General features: G+C 40.4%; 1 protein-coding gene across 2 annotated transcripts in view; it reads left to right on the top strand.

The window, feature by feature from the left end:
- The window catches only part of ZDHHC7 (zDHHC palmitoyltransferase 7), a 55,061-nt gene that overhangs the window by 12,672 nt on the left and 15,162 nt on the right, over positions 1–27,227 (top strand). The window contains exons 1-4 of one of the 2 annotated variants that reach the window (XM_074968856.1): positions 3,523–3,597; positions 14,096–14,177; positions 19,926–20,248; positions 25,066–25,190. In XM_074968856.1, the coding sequence (XP_074824957.1) occupies positions 19,943–20,248; positions 25,066–25,190 (431 nt within the window). In that variant the 5' untranslated portion in view covers positions 3,523–3,597; positions 14,096–14,177; positions 19,926–19,942. Of the gene's footprint in view, positions 1–3,522; positions 3,598–14,095; positions 14,178–19,925; positions 20,249–25,065; positions 25,191–27,227 lie in introns of those variants that run through there. The other variant, XM_074968857.1, reaches the window with a different exon arrangement.

Raw genomic sequence — 27,227 nt, 5'->3', positions numbered from 1 at the left:
GGAGGTGCTCCCCATAAACATCCACAAAACTAGCCTTCTTCATCCTTCCTCACAACCCTCCTTGAATCTCTCCTTTGCCATGAGGCCTACAAAAATCTTGATAATGGTTGGGCTACTGGTTTGTTGAGAGCACTGTCATTCAGGCCAATATTGTCTCATTGTTTCCTTGGTCTCCCCCATTTTGTCTGTCTGCAATCACTTCTCTCGTCTTATATTTAGATTGTAAGCTTTTGGGGGCAGGGACTGTCTCTCTTCTCCCCCCTGCCGCCCCTGTGTTTGTACAGCACCTAGCACAGGGGGGTACAATTCTGCAGACTAGAGCTCTTAGGCACTATGGTAATACAAATAATAATGTTCTGGGACTTCCTGTTGATTCAGGTGTAAAGAAAATGTGAGGCAGATAGGCCTGCATATAAAAATTTAACCCCCAAATAGTGTGTTTTTTAAGGAGGAAAAGACTTTACTCTGACCACCCAGATTGTGTGTGTCAAAAAAATGCTGTTCAAAGTCTGATGCTGAGTATTGAAATATAAAGGGGGAAGTTAAAAGCATCTGTCCTTAAAACAGGAACTCTCCCTCTCTGTGCATGGATGATCAGCATTTTCATAGGATTTCCAACTTTTTGCTACCTTTAGGATGGTGGAGATAATGCCTTGGGACTGACCCATGACCTCAAATGCCTCAAACTACCTACGGACCTACTGAATAGGTATATTTTTGGATCTATGGACTTTCTTACCCCAAATTTACTGGAGTAGGAAGGTTCTTCCTTTGTGTAAAGGTAACCTAATCCACCCCCATTTGATGATGCCAGCTGTCACAGTTGTTAACTGCACTTCTGACCCCTCCTGGGCAATTCAAGTACACCCTTCTCAGGCCTTGGGCCTCAAGCTGTCCCCTCTCTTTTAGGATGGAATCACATGATTCTCACACTCTGACCATGCCTTGGGCTGCAGAGCAGTCCCCTGTGATCAACCGTGATGACCTTATCAGGTCTGATTTATGTTCAGCACCTGCAGTCGTCTTGTCTCTAAGAGCAATGCTGTTGGTATTCAGTAACCAAGCAGTCTTCTTAAAGCAATGTTTTATTTATTTTGCAACAAAAGCATTTAAGAGAAAACAGATCTTTAAAAAAAACAAAACAAACAACCTGTCTCTACTCATACCTTCTTTTCCTTAAGCCCTACCATTCCCTGGACCTGGGAAAGCCCAGCTTTTTCAGACTTCCTCTTCAGAGCCTCTGGTTATATCAGGAGGTCTCCTTGGACAGTTCTTGACAATTGACAGCCCAACCCTACCCCTGAGTGTGTTTTGTTTTTTAACTAAAACAACGAGGAGTCCTTGTGGCACCTTGGAGACTAACAAATTTATTTGGACATAAGCTTTCGTGGACTACATCCCACTTCATCAGATGCATGGAGTGGAAAATACAGTAGGAGGTATAAATACACAGCATATGAAAGGATGGGAGTTGCCTTACCAAGTGTGGGGGTCAGTCTAATGAGACAATTCAATTAACTGTAGAATACCAAGGGAGGAAAAATCACTTTTGTAGTGGTAATGAGGGTGGCCCATTTCAAACAGTTGACAAGAAGGTGTGAGTAACAATAGGGGGAAAATTAGTATGGGGAAATTAGGTTTTGTAATGACCCATCCACTCCTAGTCTTATTCAGGCCTAATTTGATAGTGTCCAATTTGCAAATTAATTCCAGTTCAGCAGTTTCATGTTGGAGTCTGTTTTTGAAGTTTTTTGTTGAAGAATTGCCACTTTTAAGTCTGTTATTGAGTGACCAGGGAGTGACCTACTGGTTTTTGAATGTTATAATTCCTGATGTCAGATTTGTGTCCATTTATTCTTTTGCGTAGAGACTGTCCGGTTTGGCCAGTGTACATGGCGGAGGGGCATTGCTGGCACATGATGGCATATATCACATTGGTAGATGTGCAGGTGAATGAGCTGCTGATGGTGTGGCTGTGACTTCTGGGTACCCTTTTTTAACTGTTTATAGTCTTCCATTTTAGTTCCAGCACTGGCAGAACAGCTGTGTCACTTTGACCTGGAGCATGGAAGGATGCCATTGTCTTGTAACTGCTTCCCCCAGGGGTATTAGCTGGGAAGTTGCTTTTATATAGCTATTGTGGTGTTTTACTGCTTGTTTTTCCCATAGCCCCTTATAAAGCTAGGTCAATATGCTGATGTGGAACAACTTCCCTTCACTGACCAGGTCACATACAGTGTTTTCATATTTCTCCACATTGTTGGATTGTTACAGAGCATCTCCTCGTCTGTCACACCAGCAACCTCAGAAGTGGAGTGACACGTTCTGATTTGCCTAGAAGCTTCTGAGAGAAGCTAGCCAATACACTAGCCTAAAAATGCTGAAGGAAAGGAAGAAGCCTTACTGTTGGCTTGCTTTTTTTCCCCTGCGCTAGCTGCTGCTGCAACTATCAGTTGCTGGTCTCTGGTTATGCAATGTCGCCATGCCTGACAAATCAGTCTGTGCTTCCTACACCGTTCCCACTGAGGAATAGGAGTCCAGCAACAGGCAATATCTAAGATTTGACAGCTACAAGCAAGTAACTCTAACCAGCTAGCATGTTAGTTGATGCTAAACATCAGCAACATTGAGACCACCAATTTATCTTTTCAACCCTGTACCAGCTTCCTGAAGCTGAATGAAACAACAGCGGTTGTGACAACCATCCTGCATAAATATCATCCGGTTTGGTTGGGTTCTGTTTTCCAATCTGTATTAGCAGAGGGACTCCTCCTATCTCAGCCTTTTGCGCTTGATTTTAACTCCAGCAGCTGCCTTGTAAGTGTGGATGGGTGGGACTGCACGTGCAGAAGTGCTTGTGGCTAGAACCCACAGAATGCACTTGAGAATGGTGCCTATAGATGAATACCTCAAACACTGAAATGAGTCCTAATTTAAACAGCCCTTCTCTCTGAAAGATCACAAATACCAGTTGCATGTTAATCCTGAGCAATGTTGTCACTGAAATTTATCATTTGCGCATTTAACGCAACAAGCTGTATTGCACTGGAATGTTTCATGGTAACCCTGGGATGGAAGAGGCGAGTGCAGTGGAGCAGCGCGGGTGCCCGGGGCAGGGCACTGCCCATAGCTCTTGAGAAGCTCTAGCTGCACGCCCCTTTGTACCTAGAGCCTGCTGCTCAGACTGGGCAGCTGGGGCGCATGCGCAGTGCCCACCTCTTGCCTCTCGCGCCCGCCGGAGAGTTACGCGCCGCCCCACAGCCAGCCTGCCAGGGGGCGCACGCGCACTTCCGAGACGCTGCTGGAAACCGGCCGCGTTACGCATGCGTCTTCCCGTCAGCTCCGCGCGGCCGAGGCGCAGGCGCATTGCGGGGGAGTCGCGCTTCCGGCGCGGGACCGCGCCACTCTCTCTCCGCGTTTCCGGGGTTCGCTGGTCCTGTCGCTCAGCTCCGCGCTGCCGCTGCCCGCAGAGCCCGGGGCGCCCGCCGGGATGGGCTCGGCCCTGGCGCGTGCCGCCCCGCGCCAGCAGGACCGGGGGGCCGGGCTCCGCGCTGCTCTCTGAGCCGCCGGGGGCCCGGCGCTGGGGGCCCGGCTGCGGTAAGTGCGGGGCCGGGGCGGTACCGCGCCCCGGGGCCTCCCTCAGGGACCCTCCCGGCTTCCGCCCTGCCCCCCTAGAGTCCCTTCCCCCCCCCCCCCCGCCGCCGCCGTCGTGCTCTGCCCCCCAGCGCATCCTCCTGCCCGCCGCCGCCGTGCTCTGCGCCTCGCTCCTCCTGGCTCATCTGACCCCGACTTATGCCGCCGCCCGCCCCTCCTGTCCCCTCCCTGCGTTGCCCCCCAGCCCCTTCTCTTGTCCCTTCCCCCCCGTTGTGATCCCCAGCCCCTTCTCTTGTCGTCCCCCCCTTTGCTTTCCCCCCCGTCCCTCCTCTTGTCCCTTCTCCGCTGTGCTCTGCTCCCCCTTTGCTCTGCCCCCCAGCCCCTCCTCTTGTCCCTTCCCCCTGCTGTGCTCTGCCCCCCCCTTTGCTCTGCCCCCCGTCCCTCCTCTTGTCCCTGCCCCCCGCTGTGCTCCCCAGCCCCTTCTCTTGTCGTGCTCCCCCCAGCCCCTCGTCTTGTCTCCTCCCTGCTCTGCTCACCCAGCCCCTTGTCTTGTCCCCTCCCTGCTGTGCTGTGCCCCACCTTGCTCTGCTGCCCCAACCCCCCTCCCCCTCATCTTCCCCTGCCTTGCTGTGCTCCCTGTGTTTCCTCCTTATCTTGCCTTCTGTTTCTGCTCTCCCACTCAGCCATCCCCCATCTCTCCCTGCTCACTTTCCTTTCCCCACTTGCTTTTGGTCTCCATTTTTGGGGGTTCACAGCTTGCCCCCACCGCACAAGTTGCTCCTCTTCTAGAGTTCTCTTCCCTAATCGCTGGCCAGGGCTCTGTTGTTGCTTCCATTGTTATGGGGGGAGGCTGGGACATGCCTTGGCACTGAGCCCTCTCCCTCCCCACGGCCCAGCCCAGGGCAGTGTCTGCATCTCATTCGTTCAGAGGGTCAGACCAGGAGGGAGCAGAGTTTAATCAATAAAATATCAGACAGAACCAACTTTTCGCTCCACCCCCACCCCCAAATCCGTTTTCAAAATCCCATTATTGGTGACTACAATGAACAGAGTGTATGTTTGTGTGTGTATGTGTCAGAGCTGGGATTTGCTGCTCTCTTTGGCTGGTTGAGTGTGCTGGATAAAATCAATTATATTCTCAGTTTCTGCAGCCATTGAATAAGAAATTAGTTTCTGAGTCTTTTAATCTCATGCTGGTGCTGCAGTCTAAATTGAAAAATAAAAGTACTTGAAGTAAACAGTTCTAGCATCACAGTTAATAAAAATGGCAATATACTTCCCCTCAGTTTACTTACCCTGTAAGTAATAGAGATCTGAAACTTCTCTTAAGCAATGCACTAGTGCTGAAGTAGACAAAGAAGTTGTTGCAATTTCTTGGTGCACCACACATTCTGTTCCACAGTTTCTCAAATTTATCTGGGCAATGCTTATTGGTGGGCCACAGAGATCTAGCTTCTTAAATGGAGCTGCCTCTTTGTTTCCATCTGGGAGGAACAGAATACATAAAAAGGGGAGATTAAATTAAGAGCATGCAAATAAAGGGACATAATCCAAGTGGAAGCGAGGTGTCCACAATAAAATCATAATGTGAGCTACGCTATAAAGTTGGATAACCCCTGGGATGCCCTGCTTATTGTACACTGGGGTAGGATACACTGTACTATGGTATCTAGACCCCAAGTCGTGACTTCATCACTCTTCTGTGGTTTGCTGGAGATATGAATGTATAAACATATGCCCTGATCCTGCAAATGCTTACGCATGTGCTTCAAGCACATAAATAGTCCTGTTGACTTCAGTGGGATTACTTATGTGCATTCATAACAGGCTTAGAAGATCTTCTGAAATATTGGCTCAGTCAGGGGATGCTGTATCTAATTTGTCAGATTTGTAGAAAAACACTGGGGCCTTGTGACTCATGACTACATAAAACTGACATAAAATCCCTTTAGACTAGAGTTCAGAACCTGACAACCCTTTGTATTGAAGAAGCGCATGTCAAATCATCTTACAGTTCCGTCTCTCTAACTTGCTCACTTTGACTTCAAATATTTTGTGCTGTGTGTATTTGAATCAAAAAGTTTTTACCTGTGTTTTATGACGGCATTACCTGGGTTACTCCCAAGGGGAATGAATTAATAGTCTAACACAGCAATTTAGGAACTGAGGTGCTGGTGAAGCATGGGAAAGAACCAGCAGATTTTGCATGTGTGGCATTCTCAGAAGACAAAATGGTTGAGGTTTTTTTAATAATAATAACACTTATCACAGTGGTTTAGATTAATACTGAAAATGGAATAACTTGACAGGCTTGTGAAAATAGTTCAGCTTAGATCTTTGTTGACTTGTTGAGTCCTGAAAGGAAAGATCACTTCTGGGGCATATTCATTGACAGAAAAATGTGTTGTGTTGTAAAGTACAGTCAGTAAATATGGCAAACCACATTCAAATGATGGTAAGGATTTAGCTTAAATTGATTAAACTTGGAAATGATAGAGCAGATATATTAAAACTTGTAATTTAGGATCTTGACACATCAACTTATTAGTAGCAAGTGGGGAAATTTTTCCTGGCCATTGCTGCAGAACTTAACTTTTTTGAAAAAGGCAATAGCTTTCTAGCCCTCAGGAATGGAACAGAGGGAGTCGGGTCTGCCTGAATCTGAAAAAATAGAGATCTGAACCAGCTAAGGCACAAATTCTACCACCAGTGCACAGCCCGGAGATGTAGTCTGTGCTGTGTTCTTCCGGGGTAAACGCCTCTATCCAGCTGCTCTGTCCTTTCTAATGTAACCCAACTACTTGAACTTCTACCATTTATTGGTTAGTGGATCTATGCAGAGGCAAATCCTGCTACCCCTTCCGCCAAATCCCTGTTGTGATAGAGGTCCTATTGGAGGATGTTTTTTGCATGGGTTTTCCAACTCCAGCTGTGGAAGAGTGGACTGAAATTTTGCTAGAAATGTGAACTGCCTATTTGTTTCAGTGGGTTATCAATTCTGGGCCTGTTTCTCAACTGCCTTACACCTTGGCTAGTATTTTTACCTGTGTAAAGAGCTACCAAAACAGAAAGGTAGCATATTACACCCACTTTGCGCTTACTTTACACAGGTGTAAGATTGCTATAAAAGGTGCAAGTTAGTGGAGAATTGAGCCCTGTGTCTTAAACCTAAACTGCTATAAGTGTGGAACTTCAGGAGTTTCAGCCATCCCAAATCCTGTGTTGACTTTGAGCACAGGCAGTGAGTAGGTCACATCTTCTGGTTAATGCCTAATCGAGGATTTGACAATGGCAAATCTAAATTCTGAAAAGATGTGGGGGTAGATGGACTCAATGAAACAACAATATTTTTAGTATGATAATAAATGAATGTATCTCAATGATAGCAATGTAACTTGAATGTATCTTTATGGAGATGCATTCTCAATACTTGTTTTTATGCAGGGTATCTCAGAGCTGTAGTTTATATAATGAGGGGTGACAACCTTGTGACCATCTAATGGTAATCTTACAAAAAATGTATTAATGGAAAAAAAATTCCAGATAGCTGTGTTAGTAAATCATATGCTTCTTTGGTAGTGAATTATATTGTTTAGTATTCTTTATAAGGATGGACTGTTTTAGATTCAGAAGCAGGAGAAAGAACATAGTGGTTAGAAGACTATTGCTGTCAGCAGATTTTTGTCATTTCTAAATATAAAATATTTTCATTAGGAATATATTATAACTTTACAACACAGCCACATGTTACTCTTTTTTTGTGTGGTGGTGGAAACATCTTGAAGGGTTTTTTTTAAAAAAAGTTAAAGGCCTCATCCTGTGATGTCCTGAGCGCTCTTAACTTTCATTGACTTCAGTAGGAGTTGAGGGATTTTGTGCCCTTCTGTGCTGAGCTGATAACACAGCTTGTTTTTTAACAATCATTTGTTTAGTAGTTTATGTACATGAAGATACATTCCCTGCTTCAAATAAGATATTCTAATAAGACAAGGCAAATGCAGTAGGCCAGGAAAACAGCTTAGTGAAGAGAATATTTATAAGGAGGAAGGAGAGATTGCCTGAAGTGGTTTAAGGTAGAGAGAGGAGAGGAATACTAGACCAGACATAGGGGACAGCACGGAAGAAGGTATGGAGCAGGCAGGTGGGAAAGGAGACTGGGTAAGCCAAAGGGATCGAGGCCCAGATCCACAAAGGTATTTAGGCTCCTAACTTCTAATGAAATCAGTGGAAGTTAGGAACCTAAATACTTTTGTGGATCTGGGCCTAAGAGAGCATTGGGAGGAAAAGTGGAGTAGGGAGACAGAGGCAGAGAGAGAAATGAAAGTTAGATTTTTATAGGACTCTGTGGTGTGGGGTGAGGATAAAGAGGTGACATGGGGGGATGGATGATGTGGGCAGAGCACAGGGAAATGAAAGATGTCTATCAATGGCATTTGGACAGACTGGAAAAAGTTGAGAGGCCAGAAAGGAAGAGGTTACAGTAATCAGTGTTTCAGGGAATGGTTAGGCTGGATGATATTCAGGAGAAGGAAGTTGACAGGTACTTGGACAGGGCTTTGGATATGGAATGAGAGGAGGGAAAGGTAGGAGATGAGATGTTCATAGATTTAAAATCACATCTTAAACTTACCATGGCATCTGCAGACCTATGAAAAACTCAACTTGGGACTCCATGTTTCACCTATATGTGTAGGAATAGAAGCACACAATGAATTTTCCTCTTCTTGGGTAAGAGTTAAAGTCAATTTCTCTTCCTATCTGGAGCAGGGAGGCTGTTAGGCATTCCTGAGTCTTAAGCTATCCCTGCATACTATATGACACCTTTGCACTTCCTCTATTTTGTCCAGGCCAGTGCCTACCTGAATCTTTGGTATACGTGAAAGCAGACTGGGGGCTACCCTAACTTCCACCTGTCATAACTTCTGGGTTGCTTTTACTATTTGTTTTGAGGCTGGATTTTGTGGAATCAGTGGCAGTTTACTTAGAAATCCCACATCCCTGCCTGCCAGAGCCAGTTTAGTACAGTTCAGGGTGCAGTGGAAGATGTATCTTAGGCCTGGTCTACACTGGGGGGGGGGGGGGGGGGGGGGGATCGATCTAAGATACACAACTTCAGTACGAGAACAGCCTAGCTGAAGTCAACGCACCTTAGATCGACTTAGAATCACTTACTTTGTGTCCTCACGGCGCGGGATCGACGGCTGCCGCTCCCCCGTCGACTCCGATTCTGCCTCTTGCCGTGGTGGAGTTCCAGAGTCGGCGGCAGAGCGATCGGGGATCAATTTATCGCATCTAGACTAGAAAGATAAATCGATCCCCGATAGATCGATCACTACCCGCCAATCCGGCGGGTAGTGTAGACGTGGCCTTAGGGCTTGTCTACATGATTCCTTAGTGCGCACCAGGAGGCATGTAAATTCTAATGCACACCAGCATATCATGCATGTCAGCAGGATCCACACAGCCCAATTAGTGCAATAAAAGTTCCCTGGTGTATATTAATGTAGTACTGTTTTGAAATGAGACTACATTAACATGCAATAGGGAATTTTTAATGCTTGCAAGCAGAGTCCACATGGGGCAGTTAGTGCGTGACATGCTAGTGTGCATTAGAATTTACACCTTTGCTTGTGCAGACTAACGCACCACGTAGGCAATTCCTCTGTCAAGGTTTAACAGACTTCACTGAACCATTTCAGGGACAAGATATGCAGAGATTTACATAAACTTAAAGCTAATTTTGTATTGTAAAGTTACCAGTTTGTTGCTGATAGGTGATATTTATAAATACCTAAGAAATGCTATATGATAATTCTAGCTTCGTTTTGCTTAATTGTCTGTTCGGAATTCTTGATGGCATGTCTTAGTGGCATTTGTAAGGGGTTACCAACATAGAGGCATGTGCAGTCATGTGATGAAACTTTCAGTGGTCTTGGTACAGCTGAAGTAGCCATTTTTTAAATCAGCGATGTTTAACTATGTTGCTTTTTGGAAGGTTGGGGGGTGAGGAAACATTTCCTTTTTAAAGATAAAAGGGGAAACTTCCAGTATTTCTTTACTCAAATGCATGTACCTGCTGGAGAATGAAATAATATGAAGTGGTGATAAGCAGAGACAGGCATAATAAGGGACTTTAGAATAGTTCTCTAAATTGTACTATGTAAATATACACTCTTACCAAAATTCACCTCTTGCTCTCAGAGATGTTTCAGAGTAACAGCCGTGTTAGTCTGTATTTGCAAAAAGAAAAGGAGTACTTATGGCACCTTAGAGACTAACAAATTTATTTGAGCATAAGCTTTTGTGAGCTACAGCTCACAGAGATGATCATTTATATAAGGGTCACATGGGGAGGGGAGAGAGAATCCTTTTTGAAATTCAGTTGCAGAAAACTAAGTTATTCTGTTACTGCTTAGGCTGTTACAGTGTGACCTTGAATATTGGATACGTGGAGTAAATACACAATAATAGGTGAGTCAGGTTCTGAACAGTTGCTAGAGCCAGCCAGAGCTGATTTTTTTTTTAACAAAGGGTCTTTTCTGGATCTTACAGAGATATAATGAAAAGGGACTTACTCTTCTACTAAAGTAGCCACTGATTCTGTCTTAGTAACTTAACCTCTCTGCACAGAGAGATTTTATATGATGCCTTAGCTTTGTCTGACAGCTTGAGGATCAGGATCACGTGTGTACCATTGTGAAGGTGAGTATTATCAATGTCAGACAGTTGCTATCTGCTGTCCATACCTCCTATGGAATTGTATGCAGTATCACGTTCCTTCAGGTGTGAATTACTGCAGCGTTTAAAATTTTGACCTTTCAAAGGCAATCTGTTGCTTTCAGTTAGCTAGAAGTCTGTTGCACCAATCCTGTGCTTTGTAGGTAACTTTGTCTTAAGACTCGGGTGGCTTTAAGTAAATCACATTTAAGGTTTACAAATTGACCTGTCAGAGTGTTACTATTGTGTTATAATACTGCACGTCTTGGCTTCCCTTCAGAGATCTATTGGTGGAGTTGTTAGCACCAACTATTAAGTAGAAATGTTGAAATAGGTTTTTCATTTGCAGCATGCAACCACACCATGAATTTTATTTAAAATAAAAACTGTTCACTGTGTAACTTAAAAGGAAACCTAAAACAGAAAATAAACTTTGATTGCTGAAGTATTTTTAATCTTATTTGTATATTGAGGTTTTTTTTCATGTTATTGTAAGATCCCAGTGACTGGACTTTCCAGAATGATGCTATTTCTTTATATATATATATATATATATATATGTCTTCCCTGCTAAAGTTGGTCGTAAATCATGCTTTTTTTTTTTACTTTAGTGAATAACACATACACAGGTTGGGACATACTAGTTATCCCCCTTCGTTTTCCAAAAACCCCTTTCTACTCTTATTGGAAGAAAGTTCTTGAGGACTACCTTGATGCAGTATCTGATATTAAATAGTGCTGCAGTCTTGCAGAAGCAGGATGTGAGGGAGTAAAGGAGTTTGCCAGCAACTATTTGTATGTAAGGAAATTGGAGACCTGGCTCAGTGCTGTTGGAAAATCTTAAGGTTTTTAAGTAGTTGGAATAGTCATTTGTGTAATAACATATTTTTTGTGATTATTAATTTTAAATGTTATTACATTGTGGCTTAATCTGCAATAACGTTGTTAAAAGTAGCTTTTATTTTGTAATCCCTGACTAAGCAGCCTGGGAGTCATTTGACTTAATGTCATTGTTATTCTGGTAATATATCTGCAATTTGGGTTTACAGCATTTCACTAAACAATGGGATACAAATTATATGATAGATGGTATATTCCAAGGGAAAATCTCAGATGTGCTAAAATGGGTAACCAAACTGGAATCCAGTTTCGATTAATCATTTGTGCAAATGGTTATCATTCATGGAACATACTGTGCATCTGTGTTTTCTGACATGATAAGGATTTTGAGAAAAAAATGTTGTTTGGACTAAAGCTTAATTTTAGTTTAAGGCAGAATATTTAATTTCTTGAACTGTGTACTCAGAATGTGTGAAGAGCACTGGCTGACTGAAAATCACATGTTGTGACACACACACTGGGGTAAACAAATCTATAGTCCTGGGCAAAGCTGCAGACAACCCTATTAGAACCCTTAGCACTTTATATCTTCTGTGTGCTTTCCAAACACTAATCCTCCCACTGGAAGAGGACTATACCAGGAGAGCAAGGGACCAAATATAGTGAGCCAGCAGAACAGATAGGCCAGGGAGATAGTGGTTTTTTTTTTTTCCAGAAAGGACAAAATGCATTGCAGTTACAAATACACAACTGTTATCATTCTTCCACATAAGCAGCCGTTGATGTTGTGCAGTTGTGATGGAGAAGTTAGGGAACATGGTTCTTATGGTAATCTCTCATTCAAGGAACTAAGTTTTAATAATGTAAATGTAGTTATAGTATTTTTAAAAGTTTCACCCCCAAAGATTTGGGATGTGGCATCTTTGCACCAATGCCTATCTTTTTAGATTTATGAAAAATGGAAGTTTAGGTTGGAAACTATTGATAATGTGGGTAACCTTAGATGATCATGTGATTCACTTAACCAGCATTCTCCTTATCAACATCTACTTATGTTTACATGTTACTTTACAGCAAGCTGGTCACAGTAATAACTAGTTTGCAGTGTTGTAACAGTGTTGGTCTCAGGGTATGAGTGACACAAGGTAACTGAGGCAATATCTTTCCCCAGACCTGAAGAAGAGCTCTGTATAGCTCAAAAGCTTGTATCTCCCACCAACACAAGTTGGTCCAGTAAGAGTTATTACCTCACCTATCGTCTCTTTCACACTAATTAATAGTAAATATAAATTGAGAGAATTAGTATAACAAATATAAAAAAATAAGTATATAGGCAAAACAAAAAATCCAGTAATCCCATACAGTTAAACTTCTGCTTAGCTTTCAGACTTTCAGAGGAATACACAAACTTGTGAAGAAAGAGGGGTAGAACTTGAAAGCTGTCGCTTCCTGTTTCTCCTGGAAATCTAGTGGCTTGTGTTTTCATTTTTAATAATACAAGAAAATATTGATGAAAATATGAGAAATTCTATGTAATGTGTTACAAAAACTGGCTTAATAAGGAATGGCTGTTTTGGAACAGGGGCTAGTTTTACTGGAATTCTTTCACTGAAAATAGGTGGTGGCTTAACATTTGATAAAGCTGGTGAATAGGTAGAATATTTGTTACTACCAAGACTTATGAAGCTGAAGCTTCCAAATTAAATGGTATAACTGCCGTGTCAGGAAGCTTAAAGTGGGTGCTGTGGACTAAACTGTTCAGAAATAAACTTAGTTGCTTTTCTAAACTTCTCAGATTTCTCTTGTCTGAACCCATACTATAAGGACATAGCAAAAATTAATTTAAGAATTCTTATTACTATTAGTTGTCTTTTTTTTTAAAAAAACAAGAAGACAATTAATAACCTTTCATGGTAAGCTAAAGATGTTTAACTGCAAGCCATCTGTACGGTAATTGGTACTTGCACCCAACAGAACTGAGTTAAGGATGCTATAGATATTTTTACTCAGCGTCTCCTCACTGTTTTTATTCTACAGATTAACTATAAAAAGTAATATACTAAGGTGGCGTGTCTCAAACTGGACCACTGGTGATCTGTAGTGCACTGTTAGTTAATAGTAGCACATAGCTTCAAAAAGTACCTAGTAGAGTCCATTTTCTTCTGTCTTGCAACAGTACATTTAAACTCAAATCAAACAGTGAAACCATTGAGATTTTGATTGCAATGTCGATTTTTTTTTGTCGAGCATATATTGAATATTAAGATACATATTTACCAATGTGGCTAATTACCATAGTTAAGAGAATCTCTTTTGTTTAAATTTTCATTAGCATAAACTTTTGCATTTATTATACTGACTGCTTTGAATAAATAGGTTTGAATAATTTGTTTTATTTTCAGATTAACCATAAAGGGGGCATTGATCATTAGGGTAGGAAATAGTTCTAAACTTACATAGTAACTTACCCTTTGATAACATAAAATAGAGAACATGCTTGCCTTACCCAGCTGTTACCAAATGCCTTCTTGAGAGCTCTAACAAGAATGGATTGACTATTACTTTCTGGAGGCTGAAGCCCTTTAACACTCTGTCTTATATTTTTACCAAACAAGAATAAAACTTGACAGATAAATGATGGAGGAATAGATCATGTTTAAAGTATGCGTATCTGGTCTGTCTAGAAAAATTGAAGAATTGCATAGCAGAACAGACTTTGTTAGTTGTTTACTTCAGTTAGATAGTCAACACAGTTCCCGTTGTAGGGTTCTATATATTGATCCCATGACAGATCAGTCCTAAAATTACTTCATAATTGATATAGGTTTGCATACTATACTTCTTACACTTCCAAAGTCCTTCAGTTGTAATAGATTATGCATACTTAAAACTATTTCCCCGAAGCAACAGTGCAGTTCTAACCAGTTTTTGACTGTCTTTTCAGATTACATCAGATACAACCATGTGCATTTTAGAAGCCTGAAGGAAGGGCATGATGTCAGAATAACACACACAGCATTTGTTAGGTATGTTGGTTTTTGTATTATGCTGAAACTTTAACCCAGGCTATGTTTGTCTTTAATACAGTTGTTAAACATAAACAAAATACAGTAACTTGAAAATGAAAGGGTCTAAAGCTAAAGTAGTTAAAATATTAAAAGAATCAATCTCTAAAGCTCTCATTTGTCTTGAAATACAATGGGCTGGGTAAACCATTGGTTGGGATTTTTTTTTGTATGTTTTTGTTTGATTTTTTTATGCTGCTAAAGCCTTGCTTCAGCTGAAAGATATTTATGGATGACTTCTCATTTCTGAGTCAACATGCCCATTTACAAGCCCTTTAAGTTTTACTGACTTTTGCTACTTTAATTTGTGTGCAACAAGTTCCAAAAGCTGTTGCATCTCTAAGCCATTATTGATGGGTAAACTTCCTGACATAATGCATTATGTCGTTATCCTGTTGTTGTCTTATAAAGTTTGTTTTGCCTTCAGTTCTTTGTGCCATGTTGAGGTTCAACCCCAAGTCTGAAAGCTTTGCTCCCTGCAAATTACATGTTACTTCCTTGTAATATATTCCTTTGTAAAGATGCTTGAAAGATGTATTTCCGTAAGTAATCCTTGTGTATAGTCTTTTCTTGCTTTCCCGGGAAGTCATTTTTGTTTTCTTAACTTCAATTCCAGTTGTCAGTCATACAGTCTATTTAAAACTTCATATTATAGCTACAAGAGAGAGCTAAAAGCTTGATCCTGAGCAGCAATTTAGAATCCTAAATTCCTAGTGATGCTAGTGGGCATACGTGCATGGGGCTGCAGTATTAACTGTACAAAATTAACAACATTTGTTTTTAATCTGGTAGCTCAAAGGTGAAATCATTCGGAATTGTTTAGGGTAGCAGCCATGTTAGTCTGTATCCACAAAAAGAACAGGAGTACTTGTGGTACCTTAGAGACTAGCAAATTTATTAGAGCATAAGCTTTCGTGGGCTACAGACCACTTCATTGGATGCACTGGAATTGTCACTGAATATTGAACACTAGAAATAAATACACCTTTCCTAATCAGGTTAATTTAAGCATGAATTATATTGGAGAAATAAAGTTTGTTTTCCCAAGACATTTTCTAGACTGCAACTGTCTTTACTGTTTGTAACTAGGAGCATTTTTAATGTATTACATTCAAATGAGAGAGGACTTGTGTACAAAAAAGAATTTACTTGACCAATAGCTTCATGATTTACTGTTGCTGTGATTTAAGAACACTTTACTTTGATGGAATAAATTTAATTTAGCTACTCTAAAGCATAGTTACAATATGTTAATCATGTCTGTCCTGGGAATGAGTAGGTCTTTGATTTAGCAATCCGACACTAGAGTCAGAGGGAGGGAGTAGATGGAACATTTTTAATTAGGACAGCTAAGAATTAGCAATAAAGACTAGAAAAATGGTGAAAAGTGTATGAAAGATGCATATATTTGTGTAACTTTGTCTGACAGCTATCCCAAGTGTGAATCCCTCAGAAATTAATTGGTAAATGTAGGCATTGTAGATTATAATTTTGGATTAACAAAGGAGTACATATACTCAAGGTTTTGAGGTATGACCTAAAATACCATAAATCCCAGCGGTCATATGGAGTCTACCATTAGCGCAGAAAAAATACTGGAGACATCTGCTCAGCTGTCACCAATCAATATGGTGCTTTCAAGTTTCTCTCAGATATGCCCTTTACTAGTACAGAATCAATAGCAATTTTAGGACTGAGTGTACTTCTAGGATTGCATTCTATTCTTGGAACTTTGTGTTCAGACTGTAATCTGTCTCCTGTTTGTTGATAAAACTTTGATTCTACCATTTCACACTGCTAGTTATAGGTGGCTGGAAAAAATTCTGTTTTACAAGAACGTTCAAGTTTTTGAACTTCGTTTTCATTCCACATTGGAATGAAAACAAAACCTTTGGAATGTTTTCACAAAACAGAGCTGTATCAAAACATCCCTTTTCAGATTGAAATGGTCAGGTTTTTGATATTTCTCTACAGAAAGTCCACACTGGACCTGAGAAAACATCCTGTCAAATTTCATTGGCAATATGATGACTCGGCAGGTTCATGCGAGACAACAGCTGTAGTTCAGTATGGCAAAGCCCCCATTAGTCAGGACTGAAAAGCAGGAGGCCCCATTTTAATGCAAGGAGAAAAATGATGTTTGGCAAGTCAACAAGACAAAAATATAGCCCATATAAAAACCTCATATTTACCATTAGGGCTGTGATGCAACCAACAACTCTGAGGAAATGAATGTTGGTTTGATATCCATTTTTGTTTCATGGTGTGAAAATATTCTAGTCTACTAAGTACTGTTTTGAAAGACAAAAATAGGTAATGTGAATAGCAGGGAGTACATCTGTCTGCAAGATTAAATTGCTACTTAGAAAATTGCTGAGCATAATTCATACAGGGGTTTTATTTGCCTATAGCTGTTTGTGTGAACGAGCAGCCCTTGGCCTTCCTGCTAACTTACCATGTGAACTGATCGGAATTACCGCTTCATGGCCTATAGCAGTTTTTTCTTGGAAATACCATTTATTCTGTGTAAGACTACATCATCCACTCCCCTGTTTTTTTTCCTTTTTACTAAGACAGCTGCTAAGAATTTTTTACACCGTAGAGTCATACTGGTTTAACTAAATTAGTGCAGCATCGTGCCTTTAGTTATACCGGTGCCATGTGCATGTAGACAAGCTACAAGTCTGAAGCTGTTCCTGTTCCTATGTCGACAGTGATGCCTAAAGTATTGTCATCAGATGAAAACATTGTGGTCCTTCACATTCTGGAGTAGCCCATGCTCCCTTTATAAATGATTTACCAGCACAGACTTAATCATTAGCCTCTTTAAACTAAGAGCCCTTCCAAGGCACAAGCTAGAGGACTCGAAATAGCTTACCTGAACTAGGAAAAGGCATTAAATGGTTTGAGGAGACTTTACAGGTCACTTCAATTTATTTTATTTCCCCTGGAATAACATTAAGCATGCATGGAATTTCAATACTGCAGTCTCCTCTCCTGTTTCAGAAGTTAGGTGTATTTCAAGGCATCAAGAAGGAAGCAATAAACACACCTGTTGTTTGACTGCTTATGGTAGATGATTATTCATTCTTAATGCTAACATTTCATAAAACATCAGGAAATAAATGAGTATTACGATTTGTTGTAGAGTATCACAGTTTTTACTTTCTGGAATTGTGTAGCTATGCGCCTTGTTTTATTTAATCCTCTGAACAAGCAATGAAAACCTTTTGGGTTCTAAGTTGTTACCCTCTGCTTAATAGATTGGCCTTTTCTGCAGAGTCTGCAGTTACTTTGTTATGACTAGAAAAAGTACTTAAAGTGGTTTGCAGTTTTGATTTTAAGTACGACACAAAATAGCAGGAAAACTTTCTTTCCTGTGCTCCAAAGCAGGAGAATCTGATTACACCTGCTCAAGCCATGAAGTTTCACTTATGTTTCTGCAAGTTAACTATTGTCACGGTTGGGAAAGGAATGTGAAACTGCCCAGACAAGCATAGTGTTTCTGGTATCCGAGCAAAAAGGATATTCATAGGAATTACCATTCTGGGTCAGAACAATGGTCTATTTAATCCACTATACTATCTCAGACAGTGGTCGTGTTTCAGAGGAAGATATGAGGAAACCCTAAAGTGGGAGATTTTGGAATTATCTGCTTGTAGAGGAAGGTTCTTTCTAATCACCTTGGTTGATCAGGTTTATACACGGAAGCATGAGGATTTATGTCCCTTCCAGGTTTTGGGGGTTTTAATCCATAGTAATGTGCCACTGTATATGAACATGGGCGAGTTCATACTTCTTTAAGCTTTTCTCTATTGTGGTGTAAAGGCAGCATCTCTCCCTAACCCTTTTCTCACTGTTTGTACAGGACGGGTGGCAGAAATCTCTTCATATTTAAAACTCTTCTGAAAAATATGGATTAAAGATTCCTCCTCAACTCAAACTTGCAGTGGTTCCAGAAAAATTAAATTAAAGTCAATATACTTCCCCTCCTTTTAAAGTAATCGGTCAAATAAGGGAATTGGTATTTAAATTACTGATATTTTTAAATGGGGGGGAAATGCCTCAAAGAAAACCAGCCTCACGATTTTACACACACAACTAGATTTTGCCACCGGAAGGTATGACAAATTTGTACATAAATCTCCAGTCTGCGTACAGGAACGCCTCACTTAACGTCATTTCGTTGTTATGTTGCTGATCAATTAGGGAACATGCTCCTTTAAAGTTGTGCTTTGTCCACTGCTTGCAGGAAGAGCAGCCCGTTGCAGTGAGCTGGTGGGTGGTTGGAACCAGGGTGGACGGGCAGCCCCCCTACCAGCTCCCCCCTCTCAGTTCCCTGTGCAGCAGCTGCTCAGCAGGCTATCAGTTGCCAGCAGTTCAGCTGTCCCTTCCCCCACTGCCATGTGCTGCTTCTGCCTTGGAGCTGCTCCCCAAGACTCCTGCTTGCTGTGTGGGAGGGAGGGGAAGAAGAGAGGGGGCTAACGTCAGGGTGTCCCCTTCCCCCCTGCTCCTGCACCCCGCTTACCTAATCTTCCATAGAGCAGGGGGGACATATGGACCAATGAAGGGAGCTGCTGCCTTAGGCAGCAGGTACAGCTGGGGTCTGGTCTCAGCTTGCTGATCTAATTAACAAGGCAGTGTACTTCTGACCCCACTCTTCATACTTAAAGGGGAAATGCACATCTCTATCTCTCAGGGTGTGTGTCTCTGTCTGCCCTCCCTCCTTTCCTGCTGCTTTGTAGAGTGTGAGAGTTAAACCTTGAGGGCTCAGCCAAGTGCTAGTTAATCATTTAGCAGTAAGGCATTCCCTGGGAAATATCCCTCCCTCTGACTCCTTAGCCAAGCTTCACAATCATCATCACTGTGTACCAGTATTAAATTGTTTGTTTAAAACTTATACTGTGTGTGTATATATAGTCTTTTGTCTGGTGAAAAAAATTTCCATGGAACCTGACCCGCTCATTTACATTAAGTCTTATGGAGAAATTGGATTCACTTAATATCATTTTGCTTAAAGTCGCATTTTTCAGGAACATAACTACAGCGTTAAGTGAGGAGTTCCTTTATTTTCCTTAATTTTCCATGCACTATGTATTTTGTTTTTAAATAGATTATATGGTTTTAATCTTGGACCAGTCTACTAAAATCGGCTTGTCCTCTTACCGTCCTTTTAGCATCCAGAATCGTAAATCACAGGTAGAACTAACCTTAGTCAAGTGAAAGATTATCCAAAAGGAATATTAAAGCTTTTTATATTCATGCAAATTAGAAAACTCCTCCCTGAATTTTTTCTCTTTAGTAATGTGTGTATTACACACACACACAAGTGGCTCATACTGATTATATAAATCTCCTTATTCTTTTGTAAACTTTTTAAATAACTGATTGCATATACCAGAAGTGTATATATTCTGTCATCAGTACTGACTGTGCATGAGGAGAGATGAAACTTGCAAAATTACAGATGTCTTGCAATCAGAGTAAATATTTTTAGAAATAAGTTTTCAATAAACAACTTACAAAATTGCAGCTAAGGACTTTTAAATGAGTGTCCTCAATTACTTACAGAAACAATCCCGCTTGAAACAGTCATAGAATGTGAATTCTCAATCGCTTGTTTTGCTTATCATGTCATAAAAATAAAAGTTGACATCTATTTTTCATGGATTATTTGTGCATAAACATAGTCTCACCATCTTTCTTCAGGGCAAGTCCGGAAAACCATGCAGTCATCGGGGCACAGATTCCGTGACATTGAGCACCATCCCCTCCTTGCTGAAAATGACAGCTATGATTCTTCTTCATCGGAAGCCGATATGGCAGACAGGGTTTGGTTCATCCGTGATGGCTGTGGCATGGTCTGTGCTGTCATGACGTGGTTTCTGGTTGTGTATGCAGACTTCGTAGTGACTTTTGTCATGTTGCTGCCTTCCAAAGACTTTTGGTACTCTGTGATCAATGGTGTTCTTTTTAACTTTTTGGCAGTGCTAGCTCTATCGTCTCACCTGAGAACTATGCTAACTGATCCTGTAAGTATATGATTATCACTTGAAATTGGTTTCAGAGTAACAGCCGTGTTAGTCTGTATTCGCAATTGGGTCATTCTCTCATGTTTAGTCAGTTGCAGAGAATAAGGTGAGCAACTGTGAGTTCTCTTTTATAGATAGGTAGGGTCTATCTCCTGCTGCTAGGATAATTCTTTTTGTTGCAAATCTTGAAATTGATTGAAGCAGAGGTTGGTCTCAATCTCCAGTCTTTTGTTCTTTTATGGTGTCATAAACAAGTCTTGAACTGAGTGAAAAACAAAGCAGAAACAGTTGAAAACTGCAAGGGAAAGGAAGACAAATGGGAAGTGTAGGGTCACTTGTTAAATATTTACTATTCAAGTCCATTATAGAAGATCATTAAAATGCCTATTTTGTTTTGTAACTTCGTTTGTTTCCTAGTTATATTATCAAATCTAGATAACTTTACAAAAGTTGTTTGATTCCAGGTGATGTGGTAAGAAAATCTTCGGCTTTTAATGAATAGAAAAGTTAAGGTTTTCAAAAGTATTTATGGCAGTCTTCAAAATCTGACTCATCGTTAAGACTTGTTGATATAAACTGATAGGCAATAACACTTACCAAAGTTTGTTGATCTGACAGTTAAAATGTGGAGTAAGTTGATCAATGTAGGGGGGAAACTTAGATAGGACTAGGGCTCACTTGGCATTATGGATATTTTTCTCTCAATAAATCTAAGGTTAAAATGTTATGAATATTTTTATGTTGTTGAATAAGTTAATGAGATCAACAGAAAGATTAAATTATTGGTGTTCTAATAAGACTCAATGTAGCTTCACCTAGTGTTTAATAGGAAACAAACATTTGGAAAAATTAGCCATCACCTCCTGGAAATCTGTAAAGAGTATAATTCAGTTAAACTAAAAGCTTTCATCACAGTATGACTACTTAAAGTCAAGCTTCTTACAACTTTAAAATATATAGTTTATATACAGAGTACATACAAAAATCTAAAATTACTTTGGAAATCTTGGTATGAAAACTAAATTAAGCAGTTACATCTTCACAATCCTTTAAATGGTTTTGATGTAGTTAAGTGGCATTTACTGGTAAATAAGGCTGTTCCTTGCTACCGAAAATGTTTCTGCAAGGTAAAAATTACAAATTGCCACAGTTTTACTGCTACACAAAATTTGAATTAATATATGCAAATACATTTTAGAATACATTTCTGTCAACACGCAGTAGTAATAGCTTATGGCAGCCTAAATGGTGTATTTTCAACCATGCTATAACAATGTACCTATTTCCAGATTAATAGCAGTTTTGCTTATAACTAGTTTGTCTAAAATTATATTCTTCAAATTCTGGGTTAACTCTTTTGTGGTGGAACTGGTGGCAAGTTAGCGTTTAGTATAAAATGTCATCCTTAAAAATAGTAGTGAACATCTTGCTATAAAAGCCTTGACACTGACATCTTAAAGGTGCCTCAGCTCTAGATTGAAGCCTATGGGATTTGCAGTGTCGTGGGAATATCTCACTGCTTAAATACTGGAGTGGACCACTTCATCCAGAAATGTTAAATTGAGATTATAATGCTCCTTGCCAGTCCAGGTCTTTGCAGCTTTTTATCAGTCATTATAGCAAGTATTCACTGCTCAGTTTTAAAACACACTTAATTTCCAAAGTTCTGTTAGTAAGCAAGCCCAGTCTACATAAAATTAAAGTTTTGAATTGGTATTGTAAACTGGATTGGATTGGATTTGTTACAGTTCATATACAAAAAGAGAGTATTTATTGGGCGGGGGTAGGACACACCTATCCAAGAAGTGATTTTGGCAATTCATTAAAGGGTGCTAGTGCCTGAGTAGTTCTGAGCCCACACCCAGTGATGAAAAATTCTTTCTTGAAGCCAATGAGGTGCATTTAAACAAGGCCTTCTTGAAGAACCAGTTAGTGTGTTTTACGGGTGTGTTAAGCACTGATTATTAAAAATACCTAAGACCTTGAGAGCCAAGACATTGTTTATAGACTAGGTATGTCTTAATCTGTTTCACTTAATGTACTTGCCATATTTCCCGCCCCCCCCCCCACCCTCCCAAAAGCTGTGTAATAGAAACTGTTGACTGTTAAATAAGAGTAAAGGAAAATTAGAATAAAGTCTCTCTCAAAATTCATAAGAAGTATAACGTTACATTTGAAGACAAATAGATTTTATTACCTTATAACCATGAGAATTTAATCAAAAGTAAACGTGCTACAGTTTGAGATTATAAAAGTCATAATCTCTCCAATGTTTGTAACTGGAATCAAGTATCATTGTTTTTATTTGTGATTACTCGTTAATTCGTCAAAATGGCAAAGACATGAGATCAAGTACATTTTGATAGTTATGCTTATGAATGAATGAAATTAGTGGAAAAGAGGCAGAAGGTGTTTTTTTTTTCTTTTTTTTCTTATAAATTTGAATCCCTCTAGAACTAACTAAATCATCTCTTAGGTTTTGGTCTTCAGTGTAATGTTAGTTCCATTTTGCCTAACTTGAATGAGAATGGTCACGCTCATAAACAATGTTTGAGCAGCAGAGAGTTGTGGAGTCCTCTCTGCATTACTAGCTCCAGCATCAACATGCCCCCTGATGGGCCAGTTAGCTCAAGTGTACCGAATCACTTAACTCGAGCTAGAGCTTTTTGTATGCAACAGGAGTCTGGTTAGGAGCAACAATAAGGGCTGGTCTTTACTACGGGGACGGGAGATCAGTGCTGCTGCAATCAATGCAGCACGGGTTGATTTAGTGAATTTAGTGAAGACCCACTAAATTGACAGCAGAGCACTCTCCAGTCAACCCCGGTACACCACCTCTTCGAGAAGAGTAAGGTAAGTCGACCGGAGAGCGCCTACCATCAATGCAGCACAGTGAAGACATCAGGGTAAGTCGACCTAAGCTACGTCGACTCCATTCACGTAACTGGAGTAGTATAACATAAGTCGACTTACCCCAGTCGTGAAGGCAAGCGCTATGTTATACCTTGAGTTAATACTGCAGTGAAGAGAAGCCATAGAATGTGAAACACTGGGGCGTGGACATGGGTTGACAAAACATTCTGCTTCAGTGGAAATTACCTCCTAGTGAACAGGAGGGAAATACCCATTCCTGTGTTAAAGTCTGGCAGAGCTCAGTCTTCTCTCCAGAAGAGCTTCCTTAAATCATTTAAGTAACCTGGTCTTTTTGCTAGATTGTGTAAATGAGAATCACAAACATTGCAAAGTCTGATAATAACAGGCTCCAAATACAACTACTCTTTTCCTGATACTTCTCCACCATCACCCAGAAAATCAGCCTTGCATTACAGTGTTCTGAGTGTAAAAAAAGAAACAAACAAAAAAACAGGCAGCACATTCCCCATTTTAGAAAACTGGGGGGAGGGGATCCTAAGTGAATTTTTACCATGTAACACCTTTGCCCTTGTCACAGACACTCCCCACTTCCTTCATATAAACCCTTTTGATTTCATTCTAGCAGTTTGACTAAACCCTTAAAGGCAAGACAATCCAAAGCAAAAGCTTTCAGACTGTTCTTGGTTCACTCTGGGCCTCTTAGGGCATGGCTACACTTGCAGATGTAGAGAGCTTTGAATTAAACCAGCCTTCGAAGAGTACAGTAGGGAAAGCGCTGCAGTCTGTTCACACTGACAGCTTCAAGCGCACTGGCATGGCCTCATTTGCAGCATTGGGAGCGGTGCATTATGGGCATCTATCCCAGCATGCAAGTGACTGCAATGTGCTTTTTCAAATGGGGGGTGGGGTGGGGTGGGGTGTGACAGGGAGTGTGTTGTGTGTATTTGGGGGGAGAGAGAGTGGGTTTTTGGGGGGCTGAGAACGTGTCAGCATGCTGTCTTGTAAGTTCAGACAGCAGCAGACCCCTTCCCCCCCTACCCCACGCCCGTTTCCCTCTCTCACACACAGCATTCCACACTAATGGTTGCTTTGTCTCAGAGCAGATAAGCAGCCGGCTATCAAAAATGGAGCTTTGAAAGGGCATTTCCGCATTCCTGCAGCGATTCAAAAACAATGAGAAGAGTGGCCACTTGACTTAAGGCGATTATGGGACGTTTCCGGAGGCTGATTAGAGTGCAGTAATGCAACACCTCGTTCACGCTGACACCTGGGCGTTTCAGCCAAGGCGCAACAAGCGTTAATCTTCACACAGAGGCGGAGTACCAGGAGCACTCTGGCTGTGGAGTCAGAGCGCTCTACGTGCCTTGCCAGTGTGGACGGGTAGTGAGCTAGGGCGTCCAGGGCTGCATTAATGCGCTCTAACTCACAAGTGTAGCCCAAGCCCTTAGTAACATCAATAGCTGATTGCCCTAGCTTTTGGGCCTCAGAATAGTTAACCTACTTTATGTACCTGAAAGGAGGCATGTCCCTTTCCTGATTTGCTCACTTACAAGAAATCTTTTCAACTTTAAGCAAAGATGCTGACTGCCGTTTTGACATTTGTAAGGAAAGAGCGTGGATTCTGTCCAAGTTTGTGGTAGTTCAGTTGAAACTGAACTGGCACTAATGGGTCGTGGTGTCTCTGGAAGACGCTCAGCCTTATGTTAGGCTTGTTTTGAGCAAACTGATTTTGGAAATTGTGCTGAGTGCAGTTTCCTATAGGAGGAAAATAATGTCTGTACTAAAATGGGCTTAGTGTGAAAAACATTATATATTCAATACACTCCATGTTAATGTTGACTAGTCAAACCTGTTCAAATCTGCTGTTAAAAAGGTGACTTTAAAAAGTGGTATCTTTCCTAATTTAAGATGATTTCTTCTCTCCCTCCATTTTAAATATTTAGGGGGCTGTACCAAAAGGAAATGCCACTAAAGAATACATGGAGAGTTTGCAGCTGAAACCTGGGGAAGTGATCTACAAATGTCCAAAATGCTGTAGTATCAAACCAGAACGTGCACATCATTGCAGGTATACCATTATTTTCTTTAAAGTGAACCTTCATGAAGGTATTTGAAAATGAAATTCTAAAAAAAGTATAAAGTAACTAATGAACATGGTCTGCAGGTTCCTTACTTTGATTTAATGAAAGTTTTGCAGACTTTGTACTACAGAACTGTGTGTATATTTGTCTATCAAATAGATCTAAAAACTTGAGGTGAGGCAGGGAAGAAAGGAATAAGCCTAAAAGTTGTAAAGGATTTCATTGCTAGTCAGTAAATTTTGTTGTAGAGCAGAAAGTGTTTCCTCTTATCATTTACTCCTTTAGCTAAAAATTTAAAACAAAACAAAACAAACTTGAATCTTTTATATACTGGTCTTACTTTGTTCTGGTTACAAGAGTCATTTTAAATTACGAAATTCATTACAAGTACATTTGAAATGGTCACCTCAATGTTTGCTCTTCCTGAAACTTCTGAAGAGGTCTGTTCAAAATGACACATTCCTGAGCATGTAGACTGACTATTTGGTTGTTTTTTTTCCCCTAAGCAGCATGCATAAACAAGTTTGTTAAACCAATTAAATATTCTTCAGTTCATTGGAGACTGTTCTGAGTAATGAAAGACGTGATTATGATAATCATGGATTAGGATGTTGCATAAAGTATAGTAAAAAGTATAGTAAATCTATCTTCTTTAAATTCACTCTGTTCCTGTTAGCTACATAGAGACAGACATATGTAAGTGCATCTTTCTAGTGGTTGAACATTATGGGTGCATCTAAAATGCCTTCAAGCTAAGTGACTTGTAAATATTTGTATACTGTGTATGCATGTTTATATACACAGAGCTACATGTGTGTAATGTTTGAGTAGTAGCTTTGTTAGTCTGTATCAGCAAAAAACGAGGAGGACTTGTGGCACTTACCAGACTAACAGATGTTTTTAATAGCACCTCTCTAACGCATATCCAGCTCTGTAATATATTGACAGTTTCTGCTCACCTAAAGGATGAGAATGGACTTTTGTTGGAACTCTGAAATGCAAATCATTATGGAAATGACTGTAAAAAAATCTGCAGTTGATACAAATTGTCTGTTTTGTCACTCTAGTTGTGGCAAGGTTATGGTTGAGAAGTCACTTCCATTATAAAGTGTCTGTCTTGGAGCTCAAATCTTGTTCTTATCTTAGATGTGAATTTTGGCTTTGTATGTGGAGTGGGGAGGAAAAGTTCCATGTAAATATGTAATCATTGTTAAATTATCTAACCGCGAGAGGGGGAGAGTCTCTTCAGTTGAGACTTCATACTTGTTCTTTATACACAGTATTCCAATGCCTTTTGTTTTTAAACCTAACAAGGACTTGGCCTGTAAGGAATGGTGCTTGTGAGGATCAGAGCCTTTGATGATTTCAATTTTAAGTGTTTTCTTTAAGCAATATGATTGTATTGTTTTCATAAGATTGCAATTTTACTTTCCTGCACTTTGGCAAGCTCAGGTCAGATGTTACAGATAAGACACAGGCATTGTCTAGTCATGAGACAGTAGAACAGGAGCCAAGAAGTGCATCTCCTAGCCTCGTTCCTGGAAATCTGTCTCCCAAGTTCCTCTGTAACTGGCTCTTTATTTGACTTAATCTCTGCCTTAGCCTACCTATTAAATAGATTGTAATGGTAAAGCACTTTTTAGACCTTCGATTGAAAGGTAATGATTTGGTCAGTATTCATGACTACTTTGGTGTCTCAAGGAGCAAGATTTGAGTCTTTTTTTCCACCAGAAAATGCTATGGAAATGCTATGATAGCATTAAGATTGACAATTTAATTGCACAGATCAGGAAAGCAACTTTCACAGCATCCATAGCTTGGAGTGGATATGTATGTGTAGGTTAACACTATATAGGAATGGAAAATGCTCTTGTTAAAAAGGCCAAGCAATCTTTCTTTTGGGAATCATAACTGAGATTATAATCACATAATAGAGAAAAGTTTCTAAAATTGCATTATTTTTCTAAATTCAAGTCTTTTACTGAATGTTACTTTGGTTGCTTCCTTGGGATGGTTTTAAAATA

The sequence above is a fragment of the Natator depressus genome, chromosome 12, assembly GCF_965152275.1.
Source record: "Natator depressus isolate rNatDep1 chromosome 12, rNatDep2.hap1, whole genome shotgun sequence".
NCBI lineage: Eukaryota > Metazoa > Chordata > Testudines > Cheloniidae > Natator > Natator depressus.
Note: the sequence above shows the minus strand (reverse complement) of the source record. Positions and strands in the feature narration are given on the sequence as shown.